General features: G+C 47.2%; 2 protein-coding genes across 3 annotated transcripts in view; one reads left to right on the top strand and one right to left on the bottom strand.

Moving 5' to 3' along the window:
• LOC130187379 (MAP/microtubule affinity-regulating kinase 3-like) overlaps nucleotides 1–3,916 on the top strand; it is a 13,619-nt gene extending 9,703 nt beyond the window's left edge. Inside the window, exons 15-18 of one of the 2 annotated variants that reach the window (XM_056404938.1) lie at nucleotides 573–670; nucleotides 774–1,046; nucleotides 1,649–1,693; nucleotides 2,417–3,916. In XM_056404938.1, the coding sequence (XP_056260913.1) occupies nucleotides 573–670; nucleotides 774–1,046; nucleotides 1,649–1,693; nucleotides 2,417–2,786 (786 nt within the window). In that variant the 3' untranslated portion in view covers nucleotides 2,787–3,916. The remainder of the gene's footprint in view (nucleotides 1–572; nucleotides 671–773; nucleotides 1,047–1,648; nucleotides 1,694–2,416) is intronic. The other variant, XM_056404939.1, reaches the window with a different exon arrangement.
• A 1,407-nt stretch (nucleotides 3,917–5,323) lies between these two features.
• On the bottom strand, nucleotides 5,324–13,013 carry LOC130187381 (creatine kinase B-type-like). Its single transcript, XM_056404945.1, has 8 exons — nucleotides 12,874–13,013; nucleotides 11,105–11,318; nucleotides 10,122–10,276; nucleotides 8,830–8,962; nucleotides 7,600–7,771; nucleotides 6,349–6,472; nucleotides 6,067–6,256; nucleotides 5,324–5,732 (listed from the first exon to the last, which is right to left on the bottom strand). The coding sequence occupies exons 2-8, from the start codon at nucleotides 11,295–11,297 to the stop codon at nucleotides 5,554–5,556; spliced, it is 1,146 nt and encodes a 381-aa protein (XP_056260920.1). The 5' UTR covers nucleotides 11,298–11,318; nucleotides 12,874–13,013; the 3' UTR covers nucleotides 5,324–5,553.
• Nucleotides 13,014–17,323: the final 4,310 nt, after the last annotated feature.

Here is a 17,323-nt window from a genome sequence, read left to right on the forward strand (position 1 = left end):
GATGTTTCCAATGTGGCTTCTTTTGCTCGACACAAGTCGAGGAATGAATGTGAACTTATCACCGTGGTAACAGTGGTTACATCACCTTTGAAAGTAGCTGCAACTCAGCTGTGTGAGATGAGAAGAAGAAGCTGTGTAGCTGGTACATTAACAACACATTACATCTCTTATTTCCTGAGATGTGTCTAAACTGTGGGTCGTGTTAAATAGAAAGAACATTAATGTAACTGCTCTGTGACATTCATAATGTAAACATGAATGTTTTTAATCAGGGGAACAATTCATGGTATCAGTTCTCTGAGAACCTCATTCATATCCAAGAACAACTAATATCTCTGACTGATCAATATCGAATCAATTCAGGAAATCAGTGGCAATACCCAGCCCTGTTCAATAATCAGCTCATTGATTGATTAAATAATCTGCAGATGAATCAGTAATGAACATGTTTAACTGGTAGTTGAAGAGCTGAGGACCAGTTCTCACCTGTCCTGGCTGAAACCTTTTAAAGCCTGATCTGGATCAGACTGCGGCTGGACCTGGTCTGTGTTGATGACGTGTGTTTGACTCAGGGCGGCTCATCCAGCATGACGAGGAGGAACACGTACGTCTGCACGGAGAGGAACTCGACAGACCGTCACTCTGTGGTCCACAATGGCAAAGAGAACAGGTACTGGTCTGAGGACCGGGATGAGAGACCACATCAGCTCTGACCCTGATCGTGACTCCATGACAGGAAGTACAGACACTCAGTAACCCCTCCTCCCTTTCAGCTCAGCGACCACACCCACCCAGAGATCTGTGGGCGGAGCTTCAACCCACAGCATAAGCAGTGGAGCGACCCCTCCCGACCGGCTACGTTTCCCTCGGGGGACGGCAAGTCGCAGCACCTTCCATGGAGGTCAGCTCAGAGAGAGACGCACCGCCACCTACAACGGCCCCCCCGCCTCGCCCAGCCTGTCACATGACGCCACACCCCTCGCCCAATCACGAGCCAGGGGATCCACCAACCTGTTCTCCAAACTCACCTCCAAACTCACACGAAGGTACGCCAGCACAAAGCATCATGGGAGGTGTATTTACCTGCTCCTTTTTCCACCTGCTCATTAACAGTGAAACTTCCTCCCTTGTGTCCTCTTGTTCATGTGTCCTCTTGTCCTTGTGTCCTCTTGTTCTTGTGTCCTTGTGTCCTCTTGTTCTTGTGTCCTCTTGTCCTTGTGTCCTCTTGTTCTTGTGTCCTCTTGTCCTTGTGTCCTCTTGTTCTTGTGTCCTTGTGTCCTCATGTCCTTGTGTCCTCTTGTCCTTGTGTCCTCTTGTCCTTGTGTCCTCATGTCCTTGTGTCCTCATGTCCTTGTGTCCTCTTGTCCTTGTGTCCTAATGTCCTTGTGTCCTCTTGTCCTTGTGTCCTCTTGTCCTTGTGTCCTCTTGTTCTTGTGTCCTCTTGTCCTTGTGTCCTCATGTCCTTGTGTCCTCTTGTCCTTGTGTCCTCATGTCCTTGTGTCCTCTTGTCCTTGTGTCCTCTTGTCCTTGTGCCCTCTTGTCCTTGTGCCCTCTTGTCCTTGTGTCCTCTTGTCCTTGTGTCCTCATGTCCTTGTGTCCTCATGTCCTTGTGTCCTCTTGTCCTTGTGTCCTCATGTCCTTGCTTCAGAGGGCCTTCAGAGGTTGAGAGAAACGGGAGACCTGAAGGGTCCAGGTGAGTCAGACAGGTGTTTGTGTCTGTCTCTGTTGTGTTGATTGTTGTTGTAATTCTTTTCATTCTGGTTGGTTGAGAGTAGTGGACAGGTCCTGCAGCCCAGCCAATCAGACACCATCTCCACATGCTAGTGTTATTCCTCCAGTATCTCAGTAACCAGCAAACTAAAAGGACTATATGTCTCTCACTGTTAGAAACATTGTTCAGCCTGTTCTGCTGCTCCACGTCTCTTCAATCACCAACACCGCTACCAAATCAATTAGTCTGCCCACTCGCATATGCAATATCACAAGCCCCCACCCACCCACTCCACTGCCACGTCACTGTTCTGCCCTCCGGACGGAGGTACAGCACCCTGAGGTGCAACAGGGTCCGACACCCTCAGCCATAGCAGCCCTAAGTAAAACTAACAGCTGAGGGAACTTTCTCAACGTGTGAGATGATGCGTCGAAAATAAATTCCCATTGGGGTCAATAAACAAACTAACTAACACCTTGACAGAACCTCTTCACATTTGGCACAAACATTCGTCTGGACTCAAGGATGAACTAATTCAATTTTGGAGGTCAAAGGTCAAGGTCACGGTGACCTCACAAAACACTTTGTAGCCATTACTCGGCAGAGGAGGTGATTCTAGTTTGTTGTGTGCTGCTGTGTGAACAAATAAAGTTCAAATATTGTGAATGTTAACACAACCCCCCCCCCCCCCCCCCCCCCCCCCAGTCGGAACGTATCAGCTGATCAGAAGGAGGAGCCTGGTTCCCCTGCGCCCCCTCACCTGAAGGACTCGAAGCCCCGCTCTTTGAGGTTCACCTGGAGCATGAAGACCACGTCTTCCATGGAGCCGCTGGACATGATGAGGGAGATCAGGAAAGTTCTGGACGCCAACAACTGTGACTACGAGCAGCGCGAGCGCTTCCTTCTGCTCTGCGTCCACGGAGACGGACACGCCGACAGCCTCGTCCAATGGGAGATGGAGGTGTGCAAACTGCCCCGCCTCTCGCTCAACGGAGTGAGATTCAAACGAATTTCAGGAACGTCCATTGCCTTCAAGAACATCGCCTCCAAGATCGCCAACGAACTCAAACTGTAGAGACAGAGACAGGTGGACAGACAGGTGAAGGGACAGGAAGACAGAAACAGGTGGACAGACAGGTGGAAAGAGAGGAGTAGACGGAGACAGGTGGACAAAGAGAGGTGGACAGAGACAGGTGGACAGAGACAGGTGGACAGAAACAGGTAGACAAAGAGGTTGGACTAAGAAGGGTAGACAGACAGGTGGACGCAGACAGGTGGACACAGGCAGGTGGACATACAGGTGGAGACAGACAGGTGAACACAGACAGGTGGACACAGACAGGCGGAGACAGACAGGTAGACTAAGACAGGTGGACACAGACAGGCTGAGACAGACAGGTAGACTAAGACAGGCAGACTAAGACAGGTAGACTAAGACAGGCGGACACAGACAGGCGGAGACAGACAGGTAGACTAAGACAGGCAGACTAAGACAGGCGGAGACAGACAGGTAGACACAGACAGGTGTGTGTGAGTTATTCAACATCTTCCTCCTTGTTCCTGGTTCACAGATGACATCATCATGACCTTCATGTTGATTGGTTCAGTTCAGCTGTTACTGCTCTGACATCACCCACAAATTCGACTGCTGCTCGATATCAATATTGTTTGATTATTGATTATTGATGATGATGACATCACTGCCTCTCTGTCATTAAACTGTCTGCCTTTCCATATGGGGTTTCCCTCACCTGCTCCCAGCACAGCAGGGGCAGCTCCACATCGCACTTGTGGCAAAGGATCATGGGACTTGGAGTCTGTTGTGAGACACAGGAACTGTTCTGTGATGTACATTTGTTTTATTTTGAAAGAGGCTCTGCAATGACTGACCTGCAGGTGTTTTAGACCCGCCCACCAGAGAACAGGTGAGGGTGGTGTCAGACTGAAGGGGTCACGTGTGTCCAGACAGATTGGTGTGAGTCAGTGTTGTGAATGTAAATAGTTTGACAGAGATTCACCCTTGTTTTCATGTTGATTTGTTTCTTCTTTTGTACATGTGAGCGTTGGCTGAACGACGGCTGATCGTCGGCTGAACGACGGCTGATCGTCAGCTGAACGACAGCTGATTGGCGGCTGATTGTTGTTGTTATTTGTTAACTGAACGTCAGGTTCACCTGTGTCTCATTAAACACCTGCAGTAGCACAGTTTCCTGTGTGGATGGAGTTTTTTGTCAAACTACAGAAGCCCAGAGGGGTCAGGGACGGTTTCTCTGTGTTCTTGTGAAACGTCATCAGCTACAGACCAAGTACACATCAAAGATCTCAAGTGTTCTCGCTCCGCCCGTCTTACCCATGATGCATGAGACAGCTAAGTATCCCAGAATGCATTTCACACCAAATAGCAACAACAGCAGCGACTCAGAGCCGGACTCAAAGCTGAAAAGACTGTTATTATATCACTTAAGTTTTCATGTTTTCTCTATTAACACTAAGTCAGTTTATCTAAAAAGCATCTGTTTGGAAATCTGCTCAGGTGTTTTCAGAGACGTGAGGAGACGTGTGCTCTGCCTAGCTGCTAAGGCGAGTGGCCGATCAGTGTGTTATCTCTGCAGCCCTTTGGTCATTTACCTGTTCCTCTGTAGTGTTTTCATACCTGATAAAATTTGATCTGAGCTGAAATATAATATTTGCTGCTGCTCGTCAGTCTGAAGATGAAGCTAAAAATACGTGATTTAACAACAGCTCTGCCCTGAGCTTCTGTTACAAATAAACCACATTTTAATAAGAATAAATATAAATGAGTCGAACAGAGGCAGCGCTCCATTTTAAACTTAGTTACATTGTTAATATAAATTACAGATTGGAGGGTTAGGGGATCTGGGGATTTGAGTTCAGATGAATGTGTCAGTACAGTCAGGTACAGGTGTGTTGAGGTGTAACCTGATGATATCAGGAAGTATGCTGCTGTAAATCGTCCTCCTGTCCTCACAGTCTGGACTCAGTGTTCATTGTATGAGAACATGATATGGCTGACTGATGTCTGGATGACACTCAGGTGTCAGGTCCACCTGCAGTGACGTCATCAGTGTGTGTGGTGACAGTAAAAAGGTACAGACTGAATTTATTCATCAGGTTTCAGCTCTGCAGACTGTCACAGTCCTTGAGGGACACAGGTAAGTCCAGCCTCCAGGTGTATTAATGAGTCCTCTCATCGATGAGTGGATGAAGATTCACTGACATTTAAACACTCAGCTGCGTTTCAACGAGTCAAACACATTGTAACATTATTTCATTATAGGAAGTTTCTATTGGATGAGTTGATGATGTCAGTGACTCTAAGTCACCAGCAGGTGGCGTCAGTTCTCACAGCTGCTGGTTTGATTGATCCACGTGACTGATCTGAGGTCTGCTGTTATTCAGGTCTTGGTCTGGAGCCACACTCTGTGAGACTCAGTGAGTATGAGACTGGATCAGAGGCACAGAACCTGAACCAGTTCAGTCTGATGACTTTATATTTTATACATTACTTTTTTCTTCCTGCTGAAACGTGACATAATAAATAATTAACTTCATGTGTGTGTGCGTGCTGAATGACGACAGGTGAGCGCAGCATTTAGTTGGGGCCACAGAGACTTTATTAGATATTTCAGGTGTTAGATGAGTCCAACAGGTGGAGACAGGAAATAGAAAATCCTTCACATGTTGGAAGACTGAAGTCTAACTGAGCGGCTCTAAACGTCCTGTTGGTTCAGGACGGGTTCTGATTGATTACAGTGAGGGGGTGAGGGGGTGAGGGGGGGTGAGGGGGTGAGGGGGGGTGTCAGAGGTTACAGTGACACAGTTCACTTCTGCTCGGGCATCATGTCATCGATGCTCTCTCCGGCCTCCAGGCGTTTCTCCATGTCCACCAGCAGGTTGACACCGTCCACCACCATCTGAACCAGCTCCACCTCCGAGAAACCCAGACGGTCTGCATTGGAGATGTCAAAGACTCCGCCCACTGCCGCTGTGTCCACGCCACCTGAGACGCAAACAGGAAGTGATGTAACGAGGGCAGGATTTCTGAACGACAAAACACCTGACTCTAAAACCTAACCTCGGGCCATCTGGAGGACTTGTGGCTGAGCTGATATCTCCTGCCGAGGCCCTCAACACCTGTCTACAGGTGCGAGGTCTGGATATTTGAATCCTGTTCCCTGATGGTCTGATGTTCTCAGAGGGATATACAGAGGTCACAAAGGAGACTGTGTGGAACCTGGTTCTGGAGATTTCCCCCTAGGACTCACAGGAAACCACTCAGAACAAACGTGTCCTTGCAACTGTCTACCTGTCATACTACCTGTCTCTCTGTTTACCTGTTCCTCTCTTCTGGAGCCTCAGCCTCTTCAGGATCTCTCCAAACTTCTCGTGCTTGCTGACATTTGGCAGTTTGACGTGGACTCCAGCTCTCAGTCCCGTCCCCAGGTTAGACGGGCAGGTGAGGACGTAGCCCAGGTGTTCGTTCCACATGAACTCATGACCCCGCTCCTTAAACAAGGCCTCAATCTGTTACACAGTGAGAGAGTTGGTCAGGTGTGGACAGGTGGGATCAGACACTGCAGGATACAGTAAACAGAAGGCGGAATGCAGCCGCTCACCTTGGTGAGTCCGGTGCAGAAGCGGGTGAACACCTCCCTCATGTTGCCTCCTTTCTGCATGCTGATGACGCGCAGGTGATCTTCCTCATTCACCCAAACCAGGAAGGTCTTGTTGTCGTTGTGCCTGCAGGTCAACCAGAGAGTGAAGGGTTAATCACTGAGACTTTCACTCTGAATTTATTCACCTCTGAGGCTCAGTTTGCACACAGTATCTTATGATTCTGCTGCTTTTAGCCGCTGTCTCTTTATTCCAGTTTATTCCTGTACAGTCTCATTCGTTCTGACTCAGTATCTTGTTCTGACTCAGTATCTCGTCGTTCTGACTCAGTGTCTGGTCGTTCTGACTCAGTATCTCGTCGTTCTGACTCAGTATCTCGTCGTTCTGACTCAGTATCTCGTTCTGACTCAGTATCTTGTTCTGACTCAGTATCTGGTCGTTCTGACTCAGCATCTCGTTCTGACTCAGTATCTTGTTCTGACTCAGTATCTCGTTGTTCTGACTCAGCATCTTGTTCTGACTCAGTATCTGGTCGTTCTGACTCAGTATCTTGTTCTGACTCAGTATCTGGTCGTTCTGACTCAGTATCTCGTTCTGACTCAGTATCTTGTTCTGACTCAGTATCTGGTCGTTCTGACTCAGTATCTCGTTCTGACTCAGTATCTTGTTCTGACTCAGTATCTCGTTGTTCTGACTCAGCATCTTGTTCTGACTCAGTATCTCGTTGTTCTGACTCAGCATCTTGTTCTGACTCAGTATCTGGTCGTTCTGACTCAGTATCTTGTTCTGACTCAGTATCTGGTCGTTCTGACTCAGTATCTCGTTCTGACTCAGTATCTTGTTCTGACTCAGTATCTCGTTGTTCTGACTCAGTATCTTGTTCTGACTCAGTATCTGGTCGTTCTGACTCAGCATCTCGTTCTGACTCAGTATCTCGTAAGATGTTTTGAATTTGTCTCTCACTAATCTGTGATTTGTTTCTTTTGTCTCAATATCTCACAATATACTCAGAGTTTCTCATTGTTCTCAAATTTTCCTGCGTCTTTCATGAGCTTCTTGTCTTTTTATGTTTCCTAACATTTTATCTTTTCTTTGTATCCATACTTCAGATATGATGGTCACACTTTTTCATCTGTCATTTAGTGATTGTTCTGCATCACATCATCCCTTTTGTTTATTGGTATCTCAGTGTTTCAACTCAGTAGCACTATCTCAGCAGGTCAGAGGTCAGAGTTGGTGATGTGTTCACTGACCAGATGCCACGGCCATCGGGCCAGTCGCGGGCCATGCCGGACGCCAGCAGCAGTGGGGAGACGGGCTTGTCGAACAGGAAGTGGTCATCGATCAGCTGCTGCTGCTCCTCCTCCGTCATGTTCTTCAGAGCATAGTACTTGCCCTTTAAATCTCCATCCAGGATGTCCAGACCTGCAGTACACACAGGAGGTCAAAGGTCAGACACAAGGGAGGTCATAAACCCAACATCAATCATCATCGTCAGGTGAGAAGGAGGCAGGATAGGTTTGGTGCCTGAGAGGCTGAATTCAGGGCAAAGCCCTGCTCAGGTCTCCAGGTCCCTGGGGGAATGTAATCAGTGTCATTTCACACTGATTGTAAATAAAATGGGGACAATAACTCATAATTACACTTCTAAGTAATGAACTGAATTAATTAATAAATTATAGGTTTTTAGCTCATGTGACTGACGGAGTATTTTAGTCTCAGAGGACGGCTGAAGTTTTTACATCAATCTCTCTCTGACTTCAAAGAGGCTCGTATCTCACAGTTTAGTCCAACTCTGTATCTTCATGTCTGTTTTCTTCTGACTCTCTGTTCTGTCTCACAACTCAAACCAAGCTGGAGTCTTTGGATTTTACCTTCATTTCCTTCAAATGTTCCCTTAATTTCGTCATCATGCCCTGGATTTTATTTCTAGACCAAGCAGAACGTTTCGGTCCAGTAAGCTTTACAGAACTGACCCGTGCGGTGGGTACTGTCACCTGTTCCTTTACTTCAATAAATAATATGTCAATTAAAAAAAACAAAGGTGACGTTCTGTCTGTGTCATGTGTTTTCAGACAGTGGGGGGGCAGCAGAACCTCTGGTCTGCTGGGTTCAGCCAGTTCAGTCCAGTCCAGTCCGGTTCAGTTCAGTCTCATTTGCATGTGAAAGAGGTGGTTTAGAATGACTGAGCTCTCAGCCTCATTAGGAGTCACAGCAGGACGACACACAGCTCACAGTTATATAACAGTTTGATCTGCTGCTGCTGCATTCACTGACATGCTCACTGAGGCATGATGGGAAAATATCTAAATAAAGACGGGGCGTTTTCAGCTGCAGTTAGAGCTAAATGACTGATAAAGAGTAGAGTTTGTTCTTCCTCTGCCTCAGTGAGTCTGCAGACATTATTAGTGTCCCTGAACGCACCATCAGACAGTTGAAACTGTGCCGCTTGCGTGTCTTTATATGAATAAACTGTTTCTTACTTTCGATGGAGAGGTTTTCGATGGCGCGTCGTTCTCCACGGCTGCAGTGTGGTGGCAGACAGAAGCCACGAATACTCCGTCCTGTCCGAACCCGGGAGCTCAGAACGTAGTTTGGATCCAGATCGTCTCCACCCTGAAACACAACAAAAGATCAGTCGAGATCACAGTGGAAGCCATTGTCCCTTCAGCACCACGGACAGAGCCACTGCTCTGTTGAAGGGAGGACGTGAACAGGAAGAACTGGAGGTCTGGGTCAGTTACAGCAGCAGACAGGAGAAGGTTGGTGTGGTTTGACCAGGATGACAAAAACCAAGAGTAAAATAACTTTAGAAAAATGCCTGAACGGACTCATGTAGAGATAGAGCCCTACAGGTGGTAGGGATGATGTCAGCCGTGATGCCTGTCAAGAACCTGTTGGATTGTGGGTTAAAAAGAAACCAGACTCACTGGCTGTAGAATTATTTGACATCACTGGAAATCCGAGTCTATGTCCAGTTTTACTGAGTGAATAGATTTGATGTGTGAACAGGCGACAGATCGACTGTGGGAGGGAAAAGCTCTTTAATGAAGGGTGGGCCCCATTTCAAAACAGTGATATAAATATTTGATTTGCAGTTTATGTATATTTCACCTTTTGATGATATCTACTTTGATCTATGGAGTTGATGGACTGAACACCTGTGGTACCTGGATCACCTGTAGCTGAACACAGTGATGATGGATCTCTGTATCCTGCCTGATAGACAATGTGAACTGTTCATTTAACAGCGTGGGTTATTTATAATCGATGATCAATATGTCTGGGGTCTTCTGATTGTATGAAAGGACTGTTCAGGGCCTTTTTATGTTTTGTTTTTGGTTGCTGCTGTTGTCATGGTGACTGAATGATGACCAGTGAAGAGTGAACAGTGTTTAAGGCAAGATGGCTTCCTCACATCCCTCAGACAAATCTGTGATGTGGAGCTTCATTAACAAAACTGACTGTAGCTGTAGAGTCAAACCAGCTACAGTCACATGATCAGTCACATGATCAAAGCTACATTATTTACAAATCAGTCCTGTCACTGTTTGAACAACCAGTTCATCTGCATGCGAGCAGAAACACTTTTCATCCTCTAATAGATTCTACTCTTCATCAGCTCTACCATCAGTGAAACTTCCTGTAGATTTTCACATTAAAAGCATCCAAGGAAAGGAAAAACTTTTAATGTGAAACATCTGCAGGAAGTGTTGAGTTTTATAGTCAGAAGATTAGGAGAATGAATCAGTTAATGACGACTGTTGTTGTTTACCTGCAGGTTTTCAGAGTTCAGATCCGTCTTGTGTTTGTCTGATGGTTTGTATCCTCCATGGCGGTCTTCGATCACTGGGTCCAACAGCTCTTTGAACACCTCGTATGTCTCCTCGTCTCCGGCGACGCAGCCCACCGTCATAATGAATGGGTGACCTGCAGAGACACAAAATGGCCAATCAGTCACTGCCAAGTATCTACACTCGTTACTTTGTGTTAAAATGTTTTTCACAAATCCTGCCAACTAAATTAGGTTGGATTTGAGGATCAGGCGATCAGACGGGAAGTAACAATTCCCCTCCTTCCCTTCCTGTGGGGGAATTAACGAGCAGAAATTAACCTGATCTAACAAGTCGATCCAATTAAAGAGTTTATCATCAAGTAGCAGCTGCACAGAATTTCTCTGTGTCAAGGTGACAAACAACATGAGGAGGTACCTTCTTTGGGGAAGCAGGAGTTACCTGGTGGGGGAGTGATGACCTTGTCTGGGGGGTTGGGTCATCTAGTTCAGCGAAGTCTACCTGGTTTAAGAGAGCAGGGTTCGCTTGTCTGTGAAAGGACCTTCGTGGTTTTGGAAAGGGGCTACTTGGGCTGCTGAAAGGTTACATGGCCTGGACTCTGGTGGATGGGATTCCCTGGTCTAGGGAGAGGTGGCCTGGTCTGACTGTCCTGTCCTGTTACCTGTTTTATGTAAGGTGTAACCTGGTCTGGTATCACCAAGTCTAAAGAAGTGTGGTTACCCAGTCTGGTGACCTGGTGTGGGGATGGGGTCTCTTGGTTTGGAAGTGGTTATGTGGTTTAGGGACAGACTTACCAGGTCTGGGGAAAGTAACCTGGTCTGAGGAGGACAGATGTTACTTGGTTCTGGGGGGAGTGTCCAGGGCTGCAGAGGACGGGGTTAACTAGTCTGGGTGGTCCACAGGAGTGGTTACCTGGTTTATCAAAGACCTGGTCTGTGGATGGAGATATTATTTGGGGTGTTACCTGGGTTGTCGACACCGGTCTGGATGACATCGTCCAGGGTGAATCCGCTGGGCGTCTCCTTGTCCCTCAGGTTGCCGTACATTTCGGGCGTGAGCACCTTGGCCATGTGGTTGTTGTGCTTGCTGAGGTCAGGGTACTCCTGCTCCGCTGAGTAGTTCATCTTCAGCTTGTTATGGGTGTTTCCGAAAGGCATGATGACGTCGGGACTGCTGACCTGGGACCAGTTCCAGTTAGTGAACATGTTAGTGTGAATATTAATGAGCTCCACATTCACATGAATGTTGTGTTTATGAAACATGTTTAGCATCAAGTGAAGAACCAACTCAGATTAATGTTTTTATTGATGGTTAAACATTTTCCTTCATATCATCACGTTATTGTTTATATATTAATATCATATTTTTCATTGTCACTGAGGCTCACTCAAATCTTAAATTATTAATTAGCAGTTTGACCAGTCATAAAAATAATAATAATTATCTTCATCCACAGTTAAACTATGAAAACCAGTTTTCAGCGGAAGAAGAATCCAGATCCAGATCCAGATCCAGATCCAGATCCGGATCCGGATCCGGATCCAGACCAGCACGCCACACAGTGCCACCGGCATCAGTCCGAGTTTCTCTGGTTCAGGTGTATTTTCATGAAGCAGCAGCAGGTGGAGCTAAATTGAAATACTTCACACTGAGACTGAGTCACCTGCTTCCCAATCAGAGGTTTGTAATTAGAGTCAGTATTCCTCAGTAGAAGAAGAAATACTGACTCATAATGTCATCCTCATCAGCTTGTCTCTGTCCTGATCCTCAGTCTCAACTCCGGGACCTGGTCTGCCTGAAATCCAGATCTCAGGACACAGACCCGTTTATTTCTGAGGAATAATCGTAAAAAATAAAATCACCTGCATCAAGAGACATGTGACTGATCACGTGTTCAGGACAGAGTACAGGCCCGGCCCGGCTCGGCTCGGATCAGGAAACCCTTGAGGGGATCAGCGTGAGTCTAAACCGGGACACAGAGGCTGATTATGATCTGCGGGAGGCCGCGGCAGTGACGCAGCAGCAGACCGGGGTTAACCCTTCAGAGCGCGGCTGCTGCACCGCGCGACGTCGCGGTCACCTTCAGCTCGGTGCTCGGGATTCACTGTACCGAACAGAACCGGGTCCGGTCCGTTCCACCCGAACCATAACGACGGAGCAGCTCATTAAAGATGAAATATTAAACTGAGCGTGCGCTGTGTGTTTGTTTAAAGAGGAGACGTGAGGACAGACGGTGATGGAGACTGACGCAGCGGCGCCAACAGCCGCAGTGTCTCCGCTGTCTGTCCTCATTATGCAGATTAAGGACTTTTGACGGCGGGCTGGATTTAAGGTGGATTTATTTAAGGGCCTTTTGTTCCAACCTGCATATTCAGATTCAAAGGTGTTCGAGTTACTGAGTGAGATTAAAGATGATCAGCTGATCCGGTGTATCCGCGAGACTGCGCAACACCTGCAGACAGAACGGACTGCAAGGTCAGAGAGACAGAGAGAGACAGAGAGAGAGAGACAGGCTCTCTGCAGCTCAACAGCGGGTAAACAGCCAGTAACCCTCCTGTCTCTCTCTCTCTGTCTCTTCCCGCTCCTTTGTTCTTTAACCCTCTGTCTCTCACTGATTCCCTCCCGTTTGTCTGACGGCCGCAGAGCGCGGGCCTCAGATTTTAACCGATAACTTGATGCATTGATGAGTTGATGAGCTGTGCTGTGATTGGTCAGAACTAAAGCAGCTCCTACCTGTCGGTTCAGTCTGCGGTGATGTGGTCTGGTCTGGAGCGGGTCTGGGTCTGCTGCTGCTGCTGCTGCGGATTAAAGCGGCTCTCAGCCTTTTATATCCGCCCCCCGCTCCTCATTGGTTCCTATTTACAGTCCATTCATTCCATTGGTCAGAGAGCTGCTGAAGGTCACGTGGTATGTCTCTCGTCCCCTCTCTCACTCTGCTGACACAGGTTCAGGTCCTGCCGCAGTGCCCCTGAGCAACACCCTGATGAAGATGATGAGGAGTGTGTGTGTGTGTGTGTGTGTGTGTGTGGGGGGGGGGGGTCAATAACTGATCAGTTTTTATTGACAATGAAGAAACTGTTGCAGCCTGACAGCTGATTGTAAACTGAACAGGTCCAGGTCTCAGAGCAGAGTCAGAGTCCGTCCACAGGACCAGAACCACAGGATGATGTGGACCTGTCTCACACACACACACACACACTGCCCTCACCTCAGTCCTGTGTGTGTGTGTGTGTGGGGGGGGGGGGGGTGACAGAGCACTTTCTCCTGCAGCTTTAAATTATTCATCACCTATAGGTGTGTGTGTGTGTGTGTGTGTGTGTGTGTGTGTGTGTGTGTGTGTGTGAGAGTATGAGTGAGTGAGTCTGTGTGTGAGTGTGTGTGTGTGTGTGTGTGTTGTGTGTGTGAGAGAGTGTGAGTGTGAGAGAGTGTGTGTGTGTGTGTGTGTGTGAGTGTGAGAGAGTGTGTGTGAGAGAGTGTGTGTGTGTGTGTGTGTGTGTGTGAGAGTGTGAGTGTGAGAGTGTGTGTGTGAGAGTATGAGTGAGTGAGTGAGTCTGTGTGTGAGTGTGTGTGTGTGTGTGTGTGTGTGTGTGAGAGAGTGTGAGTGTGAGAGTGTGTGTGTGTGTGTGTGTGAGAGTGTGAGTGTGAGAGTGTGTGTGTGTGTGTGTGTGAGAGTGTGAGTGTGAGAGAGAGTGTGTGTGAGAGAGTGTGTGTGTGTGTGTGTGTGTGTGAGAGAGTGTGAGTGTGAGAGTGTGTGTGTGTGTGTGTGTGAGAGTGTGAGTGTGAGAGAGAGTGTGTGTGAGAGAGTGTGTGTGTGTGTGTGTGAGAGTGTGAGTGTGAGAGAGTGTGTGTGAGAGAGTGTGTGTGTGTGTGTGTGTGTGAGAGTGTGAGTGTGAGAGTGTGTGTGTATGTGTGTGTGAGTGAGACAAAGAATCACTTGCACAAAAACATCTTCTTCTGTTTGTCCTGAAATTATAAATAAACATTTACATCTGTTTGTATCTGCTGAGTCTCCTACAGACTGATGATGTCACAGGTGAAGTCACTCCGGTGATGTCATTAAGGTGATGATGTCACTCAGGTGATGATGTCACTCAGGTGATGATGTCACTCAGGTGATGTCACTCAGGTGATGATGTCACTCAGGTGATGATGTCACTCAGGTGATGTCACTCAGGTGAGTGACATCACCTGAGTGACATCACTCAGGTGATGTCACTCAGGTGATGTCACTCAGGTGATAACGTCACTCAAGTGATGTCCCTAAGATGATGATGTCACTCAGGTGATGTCACTCAGGTGATGACGTCACTCAGGTGATGATGTCACTCTCTCTGTTGCCGTAGCTCAGTGAAGGTCGAGCTCTGTCAGCTGTTACACAATCTCCTGTTGGATTAAAGATCACGGAGGATTTCATCTCAGGGAGGGGTGAGTTCTGGCCCCACCCACTCCTGCAGTGATGTCACGTGCTGGTAGGAGAGAGTTGGGGGTGATTGGTCTGTCAGAGTCAGCTGACTGTTGGACAGAAGGGTTCTACTGGGTTCTAGTCCACTGTGAAGAGATCTCATGGTGGACTCTGGTCCTGCTTTTGATCCTCTTGTTTATTTGAGTTAGCCTGTGGTTTATAATTTACTGTCACATGGACCCCCCCCCACAACTGTACCAATCTCATTCCCCCAGGCTAAAACCCAGACTACCCATGATGCCTCTGTGGGTGTCATGTGATGTTTGTGATCTTGTCAGAAGAATGAAGTCCTTTCAAGACGGAGTCACAGAAGTTCAGATCCAATAATCAATCTCTGAGGGTCTTCGAGGCAATGCTCAGAGACCCTGAGAGACCCTGAGAGACCTGGTGTCCTCTGGTGGACTCCACAGTGATATGAGGGACTTTCAGAGACATCCACTGAAACCTCTGTGTGTGCTCATGTTTAAATACAAGACTTGGATCTAGTTCTGGACTCTCCTGATATGAAGGATCTAGTGAAAACTGGATCGATCCTCCAGACTCTTGTTAGATATCGTGAACTCAACTGGATTTTACTGATGTGAACTGGTCCAGTCCCTCAGCTGCTGGTGAGGAGGAGGCAGCTCAGTCCTCCGGGACCAGAGGGTCCAGAAAACAACAGGATTCAGAGATTCTGGGTCCCTGAGCCTTTCCTCTTAATATTCATCATTACCACATGGACCCAGACCTGGACCCTGCAGCAGAGCTGTGATCTGGATTATAAACACCCCCCCCTCATTAGCATATGAACTGCTCATTAATGAATGAGGTCTTTGTCGGGGAGAGGACACAGCTGACGAGACACCCTCCCTCCTTCAGACCTTCATGTCTCAGTCATGTGTCCGTGCTGGAGGCTGAGGGGCATGACACCGGCATGATGGCCGTCTCCATGGTAACGCCTGCCTGCTGTGGCCGTCAGCTGCTGCAGGAGGGTGGAGGGGAGCAGTGAGGTCTTTCAGAGCAGGTTTGTTTCAACCCTGACCCTGAACAGGGCCTTAGAACTGGATCCTGGACTCAAGGTTCTTCATCCCACTGTGTGCAGTAGTGTCCCTGGCCCCGCCCACTCAGTGACACATGAGCTGAAATGAGGTTTCCATTAAATTCTGCCTCCAGCGCCACCTACAGGTCAAAGGTCTTGTCTGAGAGAAGCAGAGGGCGGAGCTTAACTGTCCTGCTGTTACATAAGTTTATACTGTTTCTGTGAAGGACAGCTCAACACACGAACACTGGACAACAGTAACAACAATAAACAACAATAAACAGCAACAACAATAAAGAAATACCAACAATAATAAACAATAACAACAATAAGCGACAATAACAACAATAAACAGCAACAACAATAAACAATAACAACAACAACAATAAACAATACCAACAACAATAACAATAAATAACAATAACAATAATAACAATAACAATAAACAGCAACAACAATAACAACAACTAACAATAAACAGCAACAACAATAACAATAAACAGCAACAACAATAAACAATAACCACAATAACAACAATAACAATAAACAGCAACAACAATAAACAGCAACAACAATAAACAGCAACAGCAATAAACAATAACAACAATAAACAACAATAACAATAACAACCATAACAATAAACAACAACAATAAACAATAACAACCATAAACAGCAACAACAATAAACAACAACAATAAACAACAATAACAACAGCAAATACTAAAATGGACTTGAATGAAACTTTATTGTTCCTTAATAGATGAACAGAGAAACAAACACAGAGCAGTGATGTGACCTCAGAGCTACAATAGGAAGTAGAGCTGCTGATAAAACTTTATTGTTCCTTCATGGACGAACAGTGGTGTGACCTTCAGGTGTGAAGCTGACTGATGAAGAGGACGTGACTGTTCTGCGGTGAACTCAGTCAGGTGATGAGCGTTGAATACAAACCAGATACACCACCCCTCCCCCACCTGTCCCTCCCCCATCCTCCAACAGCATGTAGAGAGGCTGCAGCCCGACTCAGCACTCCCCCTCCCCCTCCCCTCACTGTCATTTATTCATGACCGCACACAGAGAAGAAGAGGGGGGAGGGGCGTCCTGGTGTCTCCTCTTGTTGCTGTGGAAACCCCGTATCTCCCTGCTGTCAGTTTTTGGTCTGACGTCGTTCACTCGGAGGAAAAACCAACATCTCCACACTTACGAGGTCGTCAGCTGACATCAGCATCGACGTGAGCTCACCCTACTCCTGCCTGCAGCCAATCACGGCCTTCCTCAGCCTCCTCCTCCTCTCATTGGCTGAGGATGTCAACAGACTGATGTGGTTCACGTGCAGCGGCAGCAGGTCAGCGAACGCCTCATCAAGAGGAGGACCTGAACACAGCAGAGTCCAGATGTGACGGGTGTACAGCTCAGGGACTCCGGGTCACTACGGCAACACAAAATATATAAATATTTATTCTAATGATGTGAATATTTATATTATCGTTAATATCATATTATTATTTTTGTATTGGTGATGTGGCAGTGAACAGATGAATGAACAGGAACAACATTCAGTCTCACTGCACACTGTCTGAGTTGTGGACCTGCATGTTAAATAAAGTTTTGTGTGTTTGAACAAAGCCTGTTGGCAGGGTCTGCAGGTGCAGCGTTTACTGTCCCCTCGTTCATCTGGACTTCAGGTCTCCCAGGACTCGTT

This window comes from Seriola aureovittata, chromosome 19 (assembly GCF_021018895.1).
Source record: "Seriola aureovittata isolate HTS-2021-v1 ecotype China chromosome 19, ASM2101889v1, whole genome shotgun sequence".
Lineage (NCBI taxonomy): Eukaryota > Metazoa > Chordata > Actinopteri > Carangiformes > Carangidae > Seriola > Seriola aureovittata.